We start from the raw sequence: 20,477 nt of genomic DNA on the forward strand, positions 1-20,477 counted from the left end.
TTCCGAACATTCTTCTGGAAGCCGAACATCCGACGGGGCTTCTGCAGCTTCCGATTGGCTACAGGAGCTTCCTGCAGCCAATCAGAAGCCATGCTTTGGAAGTTGAACGTTTTGGAAGTCGAAAGGACTTCCGGAAAGGGTTCTGTTCGACTTCCAAGGTACGACTGTAAAAGCCAACCACAACACAGCAAGAATCAAGCCCATTCTAAAAACGCAACTGCCCATAATTACAACACACAGCAAAACAACTGCATTAAAAGCACCCGTAATTAAAAGATATATTATAAAGAAACCCAGGGTGGTGTCCAATGCTAGTATTACTTGGAGCAGAACCGTTGAAAATAATGAACATGAAGAACTTGGGTCTGTTACTTTCAATGGGTCTACTCTGAGTTGGATGCAAGCCCGTTAAAGCATTAAAGTTGAAATAACCATCAAAGCAGGAGAGTCAGGTGATCAGGAAAACACTAGTCTAAATAGGTGTGTTTTCAAGAGCTAGTGGAATGTCAATACTGATGGGGCTTTCTGCGTTTCAGCAAGGGAGATATTCCACAACACTGATGCTACCACTGGGGGGAAAAACGCCTCTGTGTTATCATGGCATAACATAATAGACGAGGAACGGCTGTTAACCCTTGAGGGACAACTTCAAGGCCTACCCTGCCTTCCATTCTGGCATGTTCTTAGTTTTAAACCTTAGACTTGGAGCAGAAAGCCTTTCAAAAAGGGGAGTGTAAAGTTAGCTACACATCCATCCCACTTTGAATGTGCAGACAGTGGACATAACTGGGTGTGCAGGATGGCAGCGAAGCTTCTTCCTGTGACTCCCGAAACACGTTCTTTCAATGCATCGGGGAGGGGGACTCTCCAAAACTACCTACACACCGCAGACATGGCAACAACTTTTCTCCCGGAAACATACCTGGCCCAGATGCGGAATCTTATCTCTCTTTTCCGTGGCTTGCGCCCCTCATCTTTCCAGACGTGCGTTTTCCATGCTTCTACCTTAAGCGGGGAGAAAGTTGGATATTTTAAGAGGACGTTGGGCTGGCTTTCTTTCCACAGAAGGTGACAAATAAACGTAAAAAAATATGAACCAACAGCAACAACTCTGGTGGGAGACCTCCGGCCATTTTGGCCAAGCCCTACCTATCATATAGGACATCAGGTGTGGGGCAGATGAAACAGGAGAGGTCAGTGATTGGGTCTATCCTAGCATCCTAGAATCATAGAATTGTAGACTTGGAAGGGACTCCAAGGGACCCCTGCAATGAGGGAATTGTAGCTAAAGAATCTCTGACTGATGGCTGTCCAACCTCTGTTCAAAAACCTCCAGTGAAGGAGCGTCAACCACCTTCTGAGGGAGCCCATTCTGCTGTCGAACAGCTTTTACCGCCAGAAAGCTATCCCCAATATTTAGTCATAATCTTCCTTATTGTAATTTAAATCTATGGGTTCGGGTCCAACCAGATACCCCTATGGGAAACTTGCAAGTAAGGCCCCACCCCTGGCCGCTTAGACTTGAGATTGTTTTGCTCACCTGGTAATAATAGAAAGGGGAGAGGATGTAGTTCAACATCTCCTGGTGGAACACAGGTGTAATGCTGCCTGAGATGGGAGGCACCAGCCAAACCCAGTCAGCTGGGCACCCTCCTCGAATCCGGTACTCGTTCTGCATGTATTTCATGAACGACTCGGCAGCAGAATGGTGGTCCATGATGGTGACATTTTGTTTCTGGAAGAAGCACACAAGCTCTCACTAGTCACTTCTAAGAGAGGGACGTCAGAGAATTCCCTTGAAAATGGGAAACAGGAGCGGAAATTCCTGAAGTTCGCCTATTCATCCCATTTCTGGAATGGAAATCAATCTTGCAAATACCGTCAGTATTATCCGCTGCTGTTGCTTCCAGTCTGCCAATGATATGTAACTGATTACACCCCTCCCCAATTTGCATTGCATTTCCATTGCACTGAAACACATGGGATAGAATAACGAAACAACAATGTAACTTGCGTCATTAATTACAAAAATTACATCATTGTTTACATAAATTACATAGTAAAGGTAAAGGGACCCCTGACCGTTAGGTCCAGTCATGGACGACTCCGGGGTTGCGGCGCTCATCTCACTTTACTGGCCGAGTGTGGCCAGCATGTGGCCAGCATGACTAAGCCGCTTCTGGCGAACCAGAGCAGTGCACGGAAACACCATTTACCTTCCCGTCGGAGCGGTACCTATTTATCTACTTGCACTTTGACATGCTTTTGAACTGCTAGGTTGGCAGGAGCAGGGACAGAGAAGCAGGAGCTCACCCCGTCGCAGGGATTCGAACCGCCGACCTTCTGATCGGCAAGTCTTAGGCTCTGTGGTTTAACCCACAGCGCCACCTGCGTTCTTTCATAAATGACATAGCTGCGGCTAAATTACATAGCTTATGTAATGACACAACTTATGCAATTAATTTATGTAAACTGTGTAACTTATGTAATCACGAACAACTTTTTGGGGAGGGAGATGAATTGCAGCAGAGCAGAAGCAGTGCAGCGTGAGACTAATACAGGGCAGAGCAGAAAACAAGGGCTTATTCCTACTTCCAAACAACCTGCTTATTGAGCATTCATCCTGATTTGTTTGCCCATACAGTCTGCAGACTTTATGTAGGGTTGCCATATTTCAAAAAGTGAAAATCCGGACACAAGAGTTGTTGAGCTTTTTTCACAAAATGAATCCAGACGTATTTCAGCCCTACTTTAGGCAATGTTGGCTCCTTGTTGAACATTCATCTAGATTTGCTTGCAGGGAGAGGTTATGGACCAGTGAGGCAGCTGAGAGCCGACTCAGCACAGGTACCAGGTAGGCACAAACACCACCTCCTCAAATCTGCTGACTTTGCACAACTGCCTGTAAAGATATCTGTTGCTGGAGACTGAATCTGGCACCATTGACATGCAAGGCAGATGTTCTGCACCTGAGCCACAACCCCTCCCTAAATAGGATGCTGCCTTAGACTTGGCCAGACCAGTTGTCCATTTTGCCTAGTATAACCTGATCTGATTGGCTGGGCTCTCCAAGGTCTCGGGAACAGTGCGCCCCCATCTCTGGCTCTTTTGAAGATGGAGATTGTCTGAGATTGAACCTCGGACCTTCTGTGTGCAAAGCCTGGACTCTACCCACTGAGCTACAGCCGTTCCCCTCCTCTCCCCCCGCTCCCACTCACCTGAAAGCTATGCAGCACAGCCACATTGACTTCTATCACAGCTTTGTCTTTCCACAGGGAAGAGAGCTTGTTGGTTTCCAGGCCCATCCGCCTCCCTACATCCTACGAAGAAGGAAGAGATGAAGAAAGAACAATTCCACCTTTTGGACTTCAAGGACCCTCATCACCACACCAGAGGAATGGCCTTGTCAGTAAACCATCTAAGAGCAGCCCTTCGCCAAGATGGCACCCACCACATGCTTTAGACAACAACTCTCACAATTCCCAATGTTTTGCTGGCAGAGGCTGATGGGAGTTGGAGTCTGGAGGCCACCAAGCTGGGGAAGGCTGCTGTGAACTACCACCATCCAATTACAGAAATGCTGTAGTGCTACAGAATGTTTGCTAACATTCCAACTGCTGAAGGGGAGGGGCTGCTCTTTCCTCCAGTGCAAACTGAACAAGAGGAGTCCTTAGCAATGTCCGCACAGTAGCCCTCTATAGGACGACCAGTAGAGATGGAGGAGAAATTTGGTTCAGGTCTCACTGGAAGCCAAATTGATCAAATGCACAACGTGCATTTAACAACATTAAACAATGTGCAAACCGAAACGCAGCTATCCTTCTGAATCTGCACTTCTCCAAACTTTATGACGCAGTTCGCCAACCAAATGATGTTTACAAGAATGCGTCCATCAGCCAATCAGTGGTTTGGCTTGGCATTAAGGTGGTGTCTTTCAGCCTCTGTGCCGAGTGGACAGACCTCCAGAACAAATTAAGTTCTTAACCCGAGGTACCACTGTATCTTTGCTGGCCTCGGATGAATTATTGCTTTGTTGACTCCATCCCTGACAATAATGCACTCTCTTTTGATCAGGGTGCATGAGCTTAACAGCATTTCATTCTGAAGCGGAAGCAGATAGGTCTCTGTATCCAAAGAACTTCCAATTTAAAAAGCAAAACAACAAGCATTTGGGGGTGGGGGGGAGAGGCATGGGAAAAGGAAGGAGGAATATGAGTCAGTCAGATATCAGTTTGGAATGTGCTGCCACTCAAACCACTTTATTATTATTATTTTAAAAAGAGAGTACCTGAAGGATATTGTAGCGCTGTGCATCGCAGAAGTCTCGTACCCCGATCTCGGTCCCCATGTACCAACCATTGAAAGGGCAAGCTGTGAACTCCAGTCCTCCACACTCAAGGAGCATGTTAGAGACAGCAGGAACGGCGTACCATTTCAGGTCCAGTTCTTTAAACCATTCGTATCTGGGGGGGAAAGGGAAACCAAACAAAATTCCACCACTCCATATGGCTGCTCAGAAGTGCGTGCTGAGGTTTCTGCAGCCAACACAGCACCATCCATTGGGATGGCTCGTAACTCAGTGGTAGAGCACGACAAAGCCACTTCCGACCTAGGGAGGAGGTGGTGTTGCGGGCTTCCCGCCCCAACACCCGCGCGGAGGCTGGCTCCCTGCCCCGCGCTTAGAGGGGGAATCCTCTGCCGCGTCATCCCCTGGCCAGCCTACCGGCTGGCTCAGGGGGCGTGGCTTGCCGCATTTAAGGCAAGCGTGGCAGAGGAGCTTCCTCTTTGCCGCTGATCAGCTGGGGAATTTCCCACCCACCCTCCCTTTAAGGTTTCTCCTTTGACCTTGCTATGGACTTCGGTTGGTTGCCGTTAAGGGGCCTGGCAGGAATTTTTCCACTTGGCAAATTGGCACCGGCCATTTGATTTTTTTGCCTACCTCGTAGCAAATTGTCACAACTTCCACGGTTTGGCAGTTAGGCATTGGTCAGGGTATTGTTATGTAGATGAAGGGGGGAGGAGCGCCATCACCTCCCCCAAATATTGAAGGGTAGTCCGGTAAAGAACTCTGGGGGGCGTGGCCCCGTCCGAAGCCTATGGAGGCCAGGGCCCAAGGCACGCCCCTGAGCGGTGACCCCGGGGGAGTGCCTAGTTGACGTGCATCAGCAGGGCTCCCCCTGCTGGTGTTAACCCTTCCCGGCCTCTCAGGCAGACAGTCTGAAGCCGGATAGTTGATTAGGACCAATGCCTAAGCCAATATCGCTCATCACCTGTAACCAATAAAGTTGTGGCCAATTTTTGCCCATTAACCTTAATTATTGTGTCTCGTGTCTTTATTTCTACTGGTGGGAGGCGGGAACTCGCCACGCAAAGGTCCCAGATCCAACCTCTGGCATTTCCAGAGGAAAGAAACCCTTGCCTGAAAACCTGGAGGAATTGCTTCCAGCCAGGGTAGACAATAAGGAGCTAGATGTATATTGGCTCAATATAAGGGTGATTCCTCTGCATCCATGTGCAAAAGGGAGGTGACAGCAAGCTCAGGAGAGCCCCAAGACTTGCAGCAGAACAAAATATATTTGGGAAGACGTGTCAATCCGAGGCTGTTTCCATTGCTTATTAAACTTTCCTTCTGAATTGTTTGCAGGGAGGTTAAATGATGCTGAGTTAAATCAAAGGTCAACCGACACTTTCAGGTGCATTTTCTCCTCACTTTATTTATTCCCAAAAGTCAGGGAAGTGGGTATCTTGCACAAGACCTCCCAGCCAACTCTATTGGGGCATCCTGAAATTGCGGGATTCCTCCCCCCAAATGGAAACAGTCTGGAAGCACCGTTATTCGATGTAATTTTGCTCTGGCAAAAGCCAACAGATCAAACCCCCTGGCACACGAAGCCCCAAATAATAGCCTCTCTTCAACAACGGCCTGCCCGCCCGTCAAGAGCAGGTCCCGGCCGCTGTCATCTGAAGCCAAGGCACTTACGTGGGATGTTCCATAGACACTTCAAGGACAAGCTCTGGCGGCAGCTCAAACAGTTCCGGGTCTTGGCCATCGGCTTGGAGAATCAGTGGAACCACATCAAAGCGGCCATACTTGGGCTTCCAACCAAGCTGGATGCACAGCTGAGAGAAGCGAAAGAAAGGAGGTGAGCTGGGTTTGTTTCCCCCTCTTCTGGCCAAAGCAAAAAGAGAGAGACTTAACTCCTTGGATGCTCCTGAAGAGCCAGCAGTGCCTGACGCAAAATGAGAGTGGTGGGGTGGAATGCAGGGAGGCCAACAGTAGGTGGCGCCAGAGCCAATGACCAGCAGGGCAGACTCCAGTTTAACAAGAACAATTTATGACTTATTACTCCAGCCACTCTGGGCAGCTTCCCACAAAATACAAAGGGACAAAACAAAACATCAGACATTAAAAACTTCCCTATATAGGGCTGCCTTCAGATGTCAGATAGTTGCTTATAGGGTTGACATCTGATGGGAGGGTGTTCCCCAGGGCGGGTGCCACTACCAAGAAGACCCTCTGCCTGATTTTCCCTCACTTTTTGCAGTGAGGGAACTGCCAGAAGGCCCTCAGTACTGGAAATCAGTGGAGGCAGAAGACAGCCATCAGTAGCCATTAATAGGAAGAACAACAGCGGCAAGAGTCTTGACAGCACAAGCATGGAAGAATGAGGAAATCCCAACAAAAGAACAGTGGCAAGAAAAATTGATGAGCTATGCAGAACTGGCTAAATTGACATACAAACTGAGGGACAAGGACAACTGTGACTTTAAGGAAGAATGGGAACTTTTTACAAATTATCTAAAAAGACAACAAAATGAACTGGACTCCTTGGCAGGTTTTGAATAAACATACACAAATTTATTGGTTGGTAACATGATAGGTAGACAACACAAAGATATGTAGAACATGCAGAGAATAATATGTGCAGAGAAATCAGAGAGAGGAGCTGAGGGGAGGGAGGAGGGGGGGAGGGGGAAAATAACGTATGTGATTATATGATTTGATAATTTGTTATGTTGAAATTGCTTAAATTTTTTTTTAAAGTAGCCATTAATAGAAAGTGACTGACTGCTGCAAGCTGTCTTCCAAGATCACTACCAGATTTGTCAAAAGGCTAATAGACAGCTATTGTTTCAGTATTTTGGTGGTGCCTGGTTTCCCCCTGCATACCTGTGTGAACTCCACATTGGCTGGGTCGCCCACAATGGAGCCATCTGGCATTGGGTACCCAGCGTATCGGATGAGTTGGCTGTTCCATATCCGGAAGTCATGCATCCCATCCGTCCTCTGGGGAAAGACAGTGATGGCAGATCTGTTGCAAGAGACAGAGTGAATGCCAACCAGCTCCTTAATTTCTTAAGGACCCAAGCGGGACGAAAGAAAAAAAGAGCTCATACCTTATATTCCCTCCGTTGGTGGAATACTCCAAATGGCGGCAGATGTGCTGAAACATCTCCTTGGCAGTTGTACAGCTGCGGGCATCAAAGACCTAAAAGGCAACAACATTTGGGAACAATGACCAAAGTCAATTAGCTTTCCAACACAATTCAGAAGGCAATGAAAGGAAGATGGTGGCAACCTTAGAGGAGACGAAGAAGAAGAAGAAGAAGAAGAAGAAGAAGAAGAAGAAGAAGAAGAAGAAGAAGAAGAAGAAGAGGAGTTTGGATTTGATATCCCACTTTATCACTACCCAAAGGAGTCTCAAAGCGGCTAACGTTCTCCTTTCCCTTCTTTCCCCACAACAAACACTCTGTGAGGTGAGTGGGGCTGAGAGACTTCAAAGAAGTGTGACTGGCCCAAGGTCACCCAGCAGCTGCATGTGAAGGAGCGGGGAAGCGAACCCGGTTCCCCAGATTACGAGTCTACCGCTCTTAACCACTACACCACACTGGCTCTCATGACCTATAAGGCCATGTCTGTGCATTTAAAAGCACTGTTATAGGTCATGCCCTCCAATATATGAGTGATACAAATTGAGATGCTCTTTTTTTTCATCCTGAGCTCTTACAGGAACCAGCTGACTCATGCCAGAGCGCTGGACCAAAAAACAGGACATTTCAGGGTCAGATCTGAAGCCAGGATGACTTCTGTAATTGCAAGATGCTCTGCTTACATTGGGATGGCTGAGTGCTATAATATCTACTCATGTCTTTCCACATAGAACCCCGGGAACTGTAGTTTGCTATGGGTGCTGAGACTTGTGAGGAGACCCCTTCCCCCCCCCACAGTTACAATTCCCAGAGTTCCCTGGGAAGAGGGGTAGGTTGTTAAACCACGTCGATACGGGTGACGGCAGTCCTTCAGAACCTACTCATAGACTCTCATGTGTTATTGACACTGCCAGCGATAACTGGAAGAGGGGAATTATTAGGTCCTGCTTGCCTTCCTCCCTGCCAGTCCCAATGCGCACCAGCCCACGACTGCAGACAAACCAGTCACCTTTAAATTGGACCACTGGATTCTCCCAATGCATCTGGGAGCATTTCTCCAGGCCTGCTTGGTGGCAAAGATGAGCTCTTCCCCAGTCATCTGGTAGGTTCCTGTTGTTTCTATCTCTTGGGCCACAGTTTCAAGGCGCGCGAGGTGCTTTTCTATTCTGGGCCTGGCAGGTGGAGTGGGAGAGGAAACAGCAAACAATGAATAACAACACTTAGAGCTGATGTAATTCAAAGAAGAGAGGGCAAGAATAGCCATATGCAGCTGGGTGCACAAGGAATTCTCCAGGAAAGACCCCAGAGACAAGAGGACCCCCCTCCCCTTATCCCAAACTGGGAAGTGAATCTGGGACTCTGAACTTTCATGGTTTTCTTTGATGGCTGCCAATATTCATTACAGCAAAAGACACCATGAAAGAAGAAGCTTGTTAGCTTTCATTTTGGGGGAAATGACTCCGAAGCAATCAGCAGGGCATGAGAATGATCTTGGATATTAGAAACTGCTTTCATAAAAATTAATTGGTGGAAGGGAGATGGTCAATTTAAATTACTCCAGGTTTTCATTATTATTTTTTAAAGCCACCTGGATCACTCATGGAGATAATTGGGAGCAGGAGAGATGATTGAAAGCTCAGCCTTGGGAACCAGTAAGAAAATCTGGGTTCATCTCCCTCCGATCAGCTTTGAGGAACTACCAGTCATTAATAACGTTCCTCAAACACAAAATAGATCAGGGGTTCAGCAAAGACTAATCAAATACTCCAGACATCCTTTTTTTTTTGATGATTTGTTTTTGTTTTTTGTGTGATGGTATCAGGGCAGTTATATAGAAGTGGTATGTAAGTTAGCAAATTATTATTGCCCTCTGGTGGGGCACTCTTGTGTGATGGCGCAACAAAAGAGGGACTAAAATAAAATAAAACAGAACATTTGTGGCCTAAAAAGTTAAGGATTTGAGCAGGGAGCTACGGGGTGCCCAGTGATCGGTAATGATGCAGTTTGAGCTTTGAAAGTGGCACTGCATGTAAGTTCCACGAGATATTTAGGAGCACAAATCCTTGTGAATGAACAATGGAAAGGATGTCTGAAAGGCGGGATCAAAGAAGAACAAAACAACAACAACCACCACTCACTCTTTAAAGGATTTGTAAAACAGGTTGATGAACTCTATTGCTTGAGGTAATAATTCATCTCTTGGGGTGAGCCCGTTGCGGGGACCTCTGACCAAACCTTTGGGGTTCATGACAGATCCCTGGCACACCTTGGTCCTGCAGTGAAGAACCTGAAGCGAACATAACGGCAAGAGGGAGAGAGAAACAGGTGGATAAAACCCATGGCCGGCAGTGTGGAGGGAAGCTGTGCGCATCCTGAGTACATTTGCAACATTACAATTCCCATGCTTAAAGAGCAAGAGGGCATGTGCTGCCACAACATGTGAAGGGCTCCCTTTCAAACCATCCAAGTCCCTCTCCAAAGTGATTCCATGCCATTTCATTCTGCCTCCTGGAGAAGCTGACAGACAGGGCCATGATCCCCCTGGACTGGCTCTAAGTGAGGCAAGTGTGGGCTAGCCGACGGCAGACTGAGAGAGGTGGGGCACTGCCCCATTGCCCCTAACGGGATAGGAGTCTCCACTCGAACCCATCCCCAACGCAAACCCAGCCAAGGCCCTCCCATCAGTTGTGTCACCAATCTCTGGAGCAAGGCTTTGCACCTGTCGCATAGCACAAGAAAGCAGCCTCATGGATGCTCGAGTGACAGACAGGCAAAGTGGGCGTGGGCTCTGGGCTCCACCCACTTTGGGCTTTAGCCCTGCCCACTGCTGACAATGTAGCCCTAGGTTGCATTGGTTTCCCTGGCCCTCAGGAGGAAGGAGCACCCACAAAAAATCCATATAGCTCTCTATCGTGTTACCTCTTTGGCCTGATAGTGCAATGCGTCTTGAAGGCTGCTCCCAGTTTCCCAGTTTTTGATGTTTAAATGCCTCGGGCACCGGGACGTTTGCTTGGTACCATTTGGGGAATGTTTCTGTTCAGGAAAGGAAGCAAAAACACAAAATAAATTACGGTGTCATGCTTTTAAAGAAAGGGACGAGTTGAAGTGAGAGTCAGGAAAGGCAAGGCAGCAGAGCGAGAGGAAGAGAGAGCTAAATGTACTGATGTATATACTTATTTGAGGGACGCGGGTGGTGCTGTGGGTTAAACCACAGAGCCTAGGACTTGCCGATCAGAAGGTTGGCGGTTCGAATCCCTGCAACGGGGTGAGCTCCCGTTGCTCGGTCCCTGTTCCTCAAAAGCACGTCAAAGTGCAAGTAGATAAATAGGTACTGCTCCGGCAGGAAGATAAACGGCGTTTCCGTGTGCTGCTCTGGTTCACCAGAAGTGGCTTAGTCATGCTCGCCACATGACCCGGAAGCTGTCTGCGGACAAACACCAGCTCCCTCGGCCAATAAAGTGAGTTGAGCGCCGCAACCCCAGAGTCGGTCACGACTGGACCTAATGGTCAGGGGTCCCTTTTCCTTTTATATACTTATTTAATTTACATCCCAACTTTCCTCCAAGGAGATGGAAGGAGAATTGGAGAGTTCGAAGGGACCACAAGGGTCATCTAGTCCAACCCCCTGCAATGCAGGAATCTTTTTGCCCAACGTGGGGCTCAAACCCATGACTCTGAGATTAAGAGTCTCATGCTCTACTGATGGAGCTATCAGGAGCACTTGAACGAAGTTGAAGGGGTAGCATATGGTTCTCCCCCATTTTATCCTCACAACAACCCTGTGAGGTAGGTTAGATTAGGAGTGAGTGACCAGCCTAAACTCTGGAAGAGTTTAGGGTGTCTTTTGGGTGACTGGTGCTGTGAATCTCCACCTGTGCTCAACCTGTATGTGGAAAAACCAACCAAAAAATGCTGCTAAGTTCCCAGTGACCTCTTTCCAAAGGAAACATATTCTAGAAGCCCGCTGTCATGGATGCTTTCGTTGAGATTCCTGCATTGCGTGGGTTGGACTAGATGTCCCTTGGGGTCCCTTCCGACTCTGCAATTGTATTCTTTCTAAATTGCCTTGTACCGAACAAGATCATTGGTCCATCTAGCTCAGAAGTGTCTAAACTGGCTGGCAGAGGCTATGCAGTGTTTGAGGGAAAGGAATTGCCCAATCCAAGCCAGAGATTGAGCCCAAGCCATGTGCTCTCCCACTGAGCAACAGCTCATCTCCCCAAAAAGCTGGTGTACTTGGCTCATGACTCCCGTGTTATCCTCTCAACAGCCCTGCGAGGTCGTTTAGGCTAAGGGAAAGTGGGTCACTCCTTGGGCTTCTCTGCCCAGCAGGAATGAGAACCTGGGCCACTCAAATCCTAGTCAGACACTCTATGCATCACATCCCCCAAATCACCATACATATGGCATCAAGGCTGTAACGTCTTACGCCTTTTGGAATAAGGGCACCCCAAATTTAAACTCACCTCTCTTGCCGTTACAGCGATCACGTCAGGTTTCTTGCTTAGACCATTTAACAAGGCGACTTCTCGTTTTGCCAGGCTGTAAGAACAAGGAGGAATTGATTTCATAAGAGTCAGGGGGAAATGTCGCTGAAAGCCAGCCTTTAGTATCTTGGCACCTTGGCACAGATATACTGGAAAATAGTCTTGCCCAGAAGTCTTGACTGCTTTGTAGTCCAGAACATCTGTTTTTAGAAGATATCTGAAGGCTTTTATATATGTTGGAAGCCACCCAGAGTGGCTGGGGCAACCAGACAGATGAGTGGGGTATAAATAATAAAATTATTAGTAGTAGTGGTATGCACTAGAAACTAGGCTTTTAGCATTGCAGCTCCAACCCTCTGGAATCAGTTACCTGCTGAAATCCTGCAGGTGCTAAGTATCTGACTGTTTTGTTTAGGCTTCCCCCGAGGTGTGGCCCGGTCATTTATGGTATATTAATTGTACATCTGTAGGAACACAGAGCCTCCCAGTGTCCCTGTTCTCCAGGGACAGTCCCAGATTTACAGAAGTCGTCCTGGTTTCTGATTTGATATCAGAATGTCCTGCTTTTCCTTAGGACATCCCTGTTTTCATTGGGGAAATGTTGGAGGGTTATGGGAACAGCTGTTGCTTTACGGAATTCGGCTTTAGTCGTTTTTAGAATTTAGGTGGCGCTGTGGGTTAAACCACAGAGCCTAGGGCTTGCTGATCAGAAGGTCGGCGGTTCGAATCCGCGCGACGGAGTGAGCTCCCGTTGCTCACTCCCTGCTCCTGCCCACCTAGCAGTTCGAAAGCACGTCAAAGTGCAAGTAGATAAATAGGTACCGTTCTGGTGGGAAGGTAAACGGCATTTCTGTGCGCTGCTCTGGTTTGCCAGAAGCGGCTTAGTCATGCTGGCCACGTGACCCGGAAGCTGTACGCCGGCTCCCTCGGCCAATAAAGCGAGATTGGCGCCACAGTCCCAGAGTTGTCCGCAACTGGACCTAATGGTCAGGGGTCCCTTTACCTTTACCTTTACCAAGTCAGACTGTAGAGTCCATCCAGCTTAGTACTGTCCACACTGACTGGCAGCAAAGGGTTGAAGACAGAGGGCATTCCAAGCACTCTTTGGAGGTGCCATTGGGGATTGAACCTTCTAATTGCAGAGCAAGTTCCCTGTCTCTGGGCTATGGCCCTACCTCAGACATTTGTATTTGGTCTTGCTTCAGTGGCCTCAGGCTGTAAAGCAGCTTGCAAATTTGCAAAAGGAATCAAGCTAGAAGAACACTGCATTGGGAGGACTCTGAGATGGCCAAGGCTGGTACTATACCACTTTGGTAAACAGGGAAAGGTTCCCAAGCTTAGGTTAAATTGGGAAGTTTAAGCAGGAGATTCCCAGGGGGTGCTGGCTGCGATCAGGAGCCACCCAAGGAGTAAAACAAAGGGCCCACGTCAACCAGCTTCAAATATAATCTTGCAGCAGGCTAGTTATAGCAGCAAAACAAAGGGAGGGAAAGTGCTGGACAGAACTGGCTGCTTTGGGGAATTGGCTGGAGGAAAGGTTCTGAAAAGAAGTGAGGACTGACAGCTCGTTAGGAAAATAACTGTGGATTTCCTGCATAGAATTGGTTTCCTGTATAATGATGACTCCTGAACTCTTCTCTCTTCCTTTTCACTTTGATGCTGGCTGGGGATCAGGAGACTATTTATGGAAGGGCTGCCTGTAGCTCAGCGGCTGGGCAGCTGCTTGGCAGGCAGAAGGACCCAGGTTCAATCCCCAATGTAGGAGAAACTGGGAGAACCAAAATCGATGCATCCTCTGTCCTTGAGTCGGGGTGGGTGACTCCTATGATAAGAGATCCGCTTGGTGAATGCGTTTGCTGGCAAATTAGAGAGCCAGTTGTGTTGGTCTGTTAGTGCAAACACACACAAAGAGATCGAGGGCCTGGAAGCCAAGCCTGATGAGGAACGGTTGAAAGAACTGGTTATGTTTAGCCTGAAAAAGGGGGAGACTGAGAGGAGATACGATAGCCATCTTCAAATATCTCAAGGGCTGTCACATGGAAGAGGGAACAACTTGTTTTCTCCTGCTCTGGAAGGTAGGACTCGAACCCATGGCTGAAAACTCCAAGAAAGGAGACTCCAACTAAACATCAGGAAAAACTTTCTGACACTAACAGCTGTTTGATAGTGGAATGGTCTCCCTTGGGAGGTGGTGGGCTCTCCTTCCTTGGAAGTTTTTAAGCAGAGGCTGGATGGCCATCTGTCATGGATGCTTTAGCTGAGTTTCCTGAATTGCATGGGGTTGGACTAGATGACCCTCGGGGTCCCTTCCTACTCTACAGTTCTATGATTCTATAAACTTTAAAGGCTAGCCACACTTTGGAGCCCTCTTTTGTCTGATGCATCACCTTCGTCTGATGTCATGGCTGCGCAGGAGTCAGAAAGATAAAAAGTACCCATTGCACCAGTGTGATCCAAAGAAACGGCTGCTCTTCTCGAGGTTTATTGGGAAGTTCTGCTTGGGCATTGCCTGGGACTTGCTTTCCCCCATCATTGGCTCCTACTCTTCAAGGAGGAAGGAAACAGACAAGCATCTTGGTGGATCAGACCTAGAGGCTCCATTGAGTCTGGTATCCTCCATCCCATGGCAGCCAATCAGATGCTTTAAGAAAACTCACAGGCAGGCAACTTCTCCTGGCTTTCAGAAGCACACTTCCATTGAACATGGAGGTTCTATTAGCATTTATTCATTTATTTATGCTGGCTGGCTGCAATCACCACATTGGCCACCTCTGATATAGACCAACAGCGAATTCAGTTCTCTTGACTGCTGGCCCTTATGCGTCTGGACAGAACTATCTAGGGACAAGAAGGTGGCATGTACAGGTTTGGAGACATATTTTTAAAAAAAAAAGAATGGGGAAAGCTGAGAACAAAATAAGCATCAGCCCCAAAGAGCTCAGTGAGCATACTCAACAGCCAGGGAGTGCTGACTTGACTGCGGAAGCAAGGTAAACCATGACAAGGAAATGGAATGGAGTGTCTTGATTCAGGTCATGGCTGGCAGGCTGGCATGGAGTGTTCTGAAAAGGGTGTGGCTGGCTGGAGCCCTAAACATGGCATTTCGCACCGCAGGCCCTACTTGGGAATATATCTGACTCCCTTTGAAAGAATCCGAGCCAGTAGCCCATTACACAGCAGTAACATCCTTATGCCGATTTTGCATCGCAGGAAGAGGAATTTCCTTTTTCACCTCTCCTGGATCTACTGCCTGTCAGTTTCGCCAGGTGAAGTTGTTGTGGTTATGAGTGAAGGAGAGAAGGAACCACTCTCACCTGTGAAAGTTCCCGGTTGCTTTTTCCATGCTGCTGCTGCTGCTACTGTTGTTATTGTTGTTGTTGATATCCTTCCCTTCTTGGGACTCAATCTTACTGGTTTGAGGCTTGAAAAGGAAGGGGCACATCATCCTTTGCATAGCAGGTGTGTGTGTGTGTTCCACAGCTCACAAACTTTGCTCTGTGCAAGGTAGACACCTGTCTGCAAAGGAAACACATACAAGGAAGTTCAGATGAATAGCCCTTTTTTAAAAGCAAATAATAGACATAAATTTAAAGAAGAATTGTATGGGGTATGGAAAGTGGCTGTTGAATGGGACACAGCTGGAGGCAGCCACCAACCTTGGACCTGCGCATAAAACAAGGTCGCCATGTTTCAGGAAGTGAAAATCCGGACTTTTTAAACGGTTTTTAAAAATTCTGCCAGGACGCCATTTTCAGCGGACGAATCGCAGGTGTATGGCAGCCATAAAACACACGTCTAGAGTGAGAAACTGCGGTGATGTCAGCTCTTTGCAGGAACTCTTCCCAAGGTGAGACTCTTGTGGAGGAGCTGAGAGTTTGTCCAGATTCTGGGTGACAGGGGTGCCAACTTGAATTAAATATTGGGAAGGGGCAGGCAAGCCCCACCCCGCATAATCGATCACATGGCACAGTGCACGCACACCACTTGAATGGCACTGCCCATCAGCTTTTTTGGGGGGGTCCTATCAAATATTTTATTGGGGAGGGTGAAGCTCCCTCGGACCCTAGAAGTTGACTCCTATGCTGGGTGAGAGCCAGGAGGTGAAGAGGGTTTGTCTAAAGGAGAAGGAACTGGTTTTGTTTCATATTTATTAGTAATTTTGTGTTAATGTAAAATTTTTATACATTACTGATTTTTTTTTGTAATACTGGTTGTTTAAGTTGTCTGTTGTTGCTTCAGCTTTCTGTAGAGACATATTGTAATCTATTAAGTGCTACAGAAATAAAAGCAGATGTTTGGTGCCTTCTTAGTTTTTAGAGCGGAGAGGGGGAACTTGTAGTCTTCTCAAGGTTCCTGGACTACAACTCCCATCATGCCTGACCACTGATCCTGCTGGGAATAATGGGAGTTGTAGTCCAACCCCTAGAAGGCCATCGGTTCCTCATTCCCTATACAGGGCTTTAGATTATGTATTACAGAATGCTTGCCGTGCAATTATTTTTGCAGTGAAATTGTTTTAACTTTGGATAACTTAATTAAAATGGGAAGGTGTGTGTGTTTGTGTTATGGAGATAGAGTATTTTTTGTCTCTCCCTCTCATGTAATACCAGAATTTAGGCTCACCCAAGGAAATCAATGGGTCACAGATGCAGGATAGACAATAGCCCTATTTGAGTGTTCAGTCCTTACACACAGTGAAAATTAGAACATGGAAACCTAGCCAGAGGCCCTTTGCCCAGTCAGATCATGGGTCCATCTAGGTCAGTCTTGTCTACCCTGACTGGCAGAAGCTTTCGAAGGTCTCAGGCAGAGAGTATTTCCCAGCCCAACCTGGAGATGCAGTTCAGGATTAAACCTGCATGCAAACAGATGCTCTGCTACTGAGCTACAGCTCTTCCTCGTCTGCCACCCTAAATCAAGTAAATAAATAAAAAATACTTAACTAAAAGTAGGAATGATCTGAATATTTGAAATTGAAATGCTCTACCACCAAAAAAGGCTCTGCTCATTATCTCTCTTGCTGAGCCACTAGAGTGGTCATTCAGTACTTTGCAGAGAGTACAGTAAAAGACCTGGCTAAGGTAAACGATTGCATTGAGGGGAACATCTCCATGGGCTCTGCTTACTGAGTTCGCACATAAAAACTGCACTGGAAAAAGGAGGAAACTGAGAAAGAAGTGCTGAAAAGGTTTTCAGCAAATCCAAGAAAACTTGTTTTAGTTTAGATTTTTAAAATGAAATGAAAAAGCTGTATTCTTTGTAATTTTTGCAAAATATACTCCCTGGTGTTAATTTTTTATTTAACTTCCTAGTTTTCAAATGACTGGACATTCTGACAGATTTTTCTGAGTACTGGGGGGGGGGGTCACAAAAAGTAATATAAAACAATCAAAATTTGAAACAAATTGAGACATTTCATTCTGAATCTGACAGACGGAACCAGGTGGAGGAGGATGACAGACGGGTGTCCTGCTCTTCTCCCCCCCCCCCCCCCGCAACATAAATCTTGGCTACGCCCATGAACTCTGATTGTCTCTGTGATGGCGCAGCTAAAAGCGAGCCTATTTCAGACCTTCAGCCTGAGAAAATCAGGTTGCAGTGTTAAGCTGAAGGGTGCCTTTCTCCACCCCAAGGGCTGAATTCGCTTCTGGGCAACTTTCTGAGGGTTGCATGCCAGAAGTGGGCGGGGCCAGAGGCAAAAGGCAGGCCAACAAATGCAAATGTTACCTTTGCACAAGAGTTTTGACCCACACTCCCACCCCTATCACTGTCTTCCAGCCAGGCAAGTGGGAGGCATTGTTACAGCTCAAAGACGCGAAGTCTGAGGTGCAAAGTAGGGTTAGTGGGGAATGTGGCTGGAGGTGAATTCTGAGGGCCGGATAGAAAGGTCTGGAGGGCCACGCCTGGCCCTGAGGTTCCCCACCCATGCTGAAATCAAGGAAGCCCCATTGAACACAGAAGAGGGATTACTTCTAACAAGATATGCACAGAGGACTGGGGTTGCCTACTTCACCCCCAGGCATTCTGTAAACAATTTAAATACATCAAAAATAAGTATTCCTCTCATCTCCAGAGCAATCATTCACTAAACACGTGCCGTTAACGCTACAAGATTCCATGCACTACAACTGAATGGTTACGATTAAGGAAAGTGCGTAGTAAACTTTCCCTGGAAGCACTGGAATCAAATGCGTAAGACAGAATCCGAACTGTGCAGGCGCAGAAGTCAATCTCATTTGAGTCCAGTGGAGTTTACTGCCAAGAGAAACTGGGCTTAGGGTGGCAGCCTTGTTTTTGCAGGACTGGGCCCACCGCTGCCTTTTAAAAACCCCGAAGAGATAGGATGATGTTCTACAATATTTCAACAATGTTTCTACGGTTTAACTAGAATGAGCATTGCTCAAGCTTTAGGTGAAAGATACACCCCCCCCCCAATAAAGGCTTATGTTTAACCCCCACCTCAATTTCCATGTACAATCCCTATTCACTGAAATCACTTAAAAAACCTAAGTATAACTGCAATCTAGGAGCCGTTTGTACATTAATTTATTCCAATAGGACTATGTGCGGTCTTTGGACAAAACCCAAGCAAAATGCCACACTTTTTTTTCATTTTAGCAATAAAGCTAGGTCTTTGTTTCCATCTCTCCTGCTGAAAAATCATTTACCTTTGTTGAACCGGGACTTCGTTATGTTAAATCTCCGCAGGATACCTGTGAATCAGTATCTGATGGCTGCCATCTGCCTTGAGCAGCTGGAATCCCTAGATCTTCCCTGCCAGATTTAGCGTGCTCCACTCATCTCTCGTTTTCTCCCCGGTGCGCATCCAAAGAATGGTTTGGTTTCCTGAATCTCAGCCTTAATGCCAAATCCTCAGCAGACCGGACTGTGGCAAAGTTTCTGCAGCGATCCAGCAAGAGGGCAGACTCAGCTATTCCTCCCTACTGGCGAAGCTGGAATGAAAGACTCCTTTCCCCCAGTTGGAATAATCACTGAGCTGTCAGCAAAAAGGAATTGTCTTACCTTGAGTGATTTTTTTGTTTGTTTTTGTTTTAACCAGTCATTTGGGAGAAGGTCTTTGCAAACGAAGAGTCTCTCTCTCTCTCTCTCTCTCTCTCTCTCTCTCTCTCTCTCTCTCTCTCTCTCTCTCTCTCTAATCTCCAGATACCCTGAAACTAAACTCTGAAATCCAGACAACCTGCAAAGCAAAATGCATTTTTATACCCGTCTAGATGCAAATTGAGAAGGGGGAAATACATGAGTGTGGCAGCAATTATAAACAAATAAAATCAAAGAGGAAAACCCCTCAATTTTGGTGAGCATTGCCAGGAGAGAAATTTGTCCGGTCGGCTTCAGATGACACACACACACCCAACCCACCCAACGTGTGAGTGAGTGAGTCCATCCTCCCTCCACGTAAACTTCCCTGAATCGTGAAATAAGGAAATACGGTCACTCCTGATGCTATTTTTGGAACAAGTGAGCCTAGGAAGGGCATACGCAACAAATGAAGCAGTCTGGTGCAGCAGTCTGTGTGTAAGAAGCCAGCTGAGAAGTTCTCAAGCAAAGTTGAAATAAGTTAAGAAAGCTCTCCGTCTCTCTCTCTCTCTCTCTCTCTCTCTCTCTCTCTCTCTCTCTCTCTCTCTGTTGCCTGGCCTGCTTTGCAAAGCTTCCTCCATCACTTCCCAGATGAAAACGAAGAAGTACAAATGCCCCACTAACCGCTGTTCTCACACAGCAAGAATTGTCTCTCGAGTTCGCCACGCCACAACAACTGTGTCCATGCCACGAGAAGCAGACAGGTTTCGATTCATTATTGATTTCTTATCTTTCCTATCATGAATTCAGATCTCCACATTTCCAGTGGTTACTTTTCTTTAAATCCTCTGGAAAATCGCTGGTATCTGAGTGCAAAGTCCTCCTATAAAACACATTTTTGTACGTACACATTTTTGCAAGCAATTATCCCCAACATAATACATTTCTGCATGTCATTTTCCCTAATATCTTCATTTTGACGCATGCTTTCCTCCTAACGTGTAATTTTTGCAAACCCTGTTTGACTGGAGAGGTGCATTGCAAAATTTGGATTTGTGTGAATTTTGAAGGACAGCTGCCTACCGTTTTTTGATAGAGCGGATTTGATGGATTCGTCTGAACAAACACGTGTGTCCGCCACACTCACGTATGTGACGTACAGCTCTGAGAGGACCAGAACCTTTTGCATGGAGCCAGTACGTGCACCTGTTCAAAAGGACCCTGTCCCTTTAACCCTTATGCCTAATAAAGAACTTATCACACCAGGAAGCAGAGAAAAGCAGGTTTATTGCACGGAAATAAAGAGAGATCCCGATGCTGATTCGGACAGCAAGGTTATATATATACATGTAGGCAGCCAACGCCGTCATTAAGCATACATGCACACCTTAAATATAGAGAGCCCTTCGTTATCCAGTGTGAGACAATGTGCCACAGACCCACACTCAAAATAACATGGAGGGCAAGACCAGCTCTATGATCAAGCGGGGTGCAAAGCCAGGGATTGAGATCTCTTACTTT

The 20,477-nt window shown here is 46.9% G+C and overlaps 1 protein-coding gene across 1 annotated transcript in view; it reads right to left on the minus strand.

Annotated features, from left to right (window-relative positions):
* Positions 1-18,667, minus strand: part of NOS2 (nitric oxide synthase 2) — a 34,080-nt gene extending 15,413 nt beyond the window's left edge. Inside the window, exons 1-13 of the mRNA XM_083587467.1 lie at positions 18,587-18,667; positions 15,233-15,434; positions 11,898-11,973; positions 10,351-10,464; positions 9,570-9,718; positions 8,441-8,603; positions 7,399-7,490; positions 7,172-7,313; positions 5,981-6,120; positions 4,289-4,463; positions 3,219-3,320; positions 1,541-1,735; positions 923-1,005 (exon numbers count right to left, since the gene is read on the minus strand). Of these exons, the coding sequence (XP_083443593.1) occupies positions 923-1,005; positions 1,541-1,735; positions 3,219-3,320; positions 4,289-4,463; positions 5,981-6,120; positions 7,172-7,313; positions 7,399-7,490; positions 8,441-8,603; positions 9,570-9,718; positions 10,351-10,464; positions 11,898-11,973; positions 15,233-15,372 (1,571 nt within the window). The 5' untranslated portion in view covers positions 15,373-15,434; positions 18,587-18,667. The remainder of the gene's footprint in view (positions 1-922; positions 1,006-1,540; positions 1,736-3,218; positions 3,321-4,288; positions 4,464-5,980; positions 6,121-7,171; positions 7,314-7,398; positions 7,491-8,440; positions 8,604-9,569; positions 9,719-10,350; positions 10,465-11,897; positions 11,974-15,232; positions 15,435-18,586) is intronic.
* Positions 18,668-20,477: the final 1,810 nt, after the last annotated feature.

Source organism: Podarcis filfolensis (assembly GCF_964270895.1).
Source record: "Podarcis filfolensis genome assembly, chromosome: 15".
Taxonomy (NCBI): Eukaryota; Metazoa; Chordata; class Lepidosauria; order Squamata; family Lacertidae; genus Podarcis; species Podarcis filfolensis.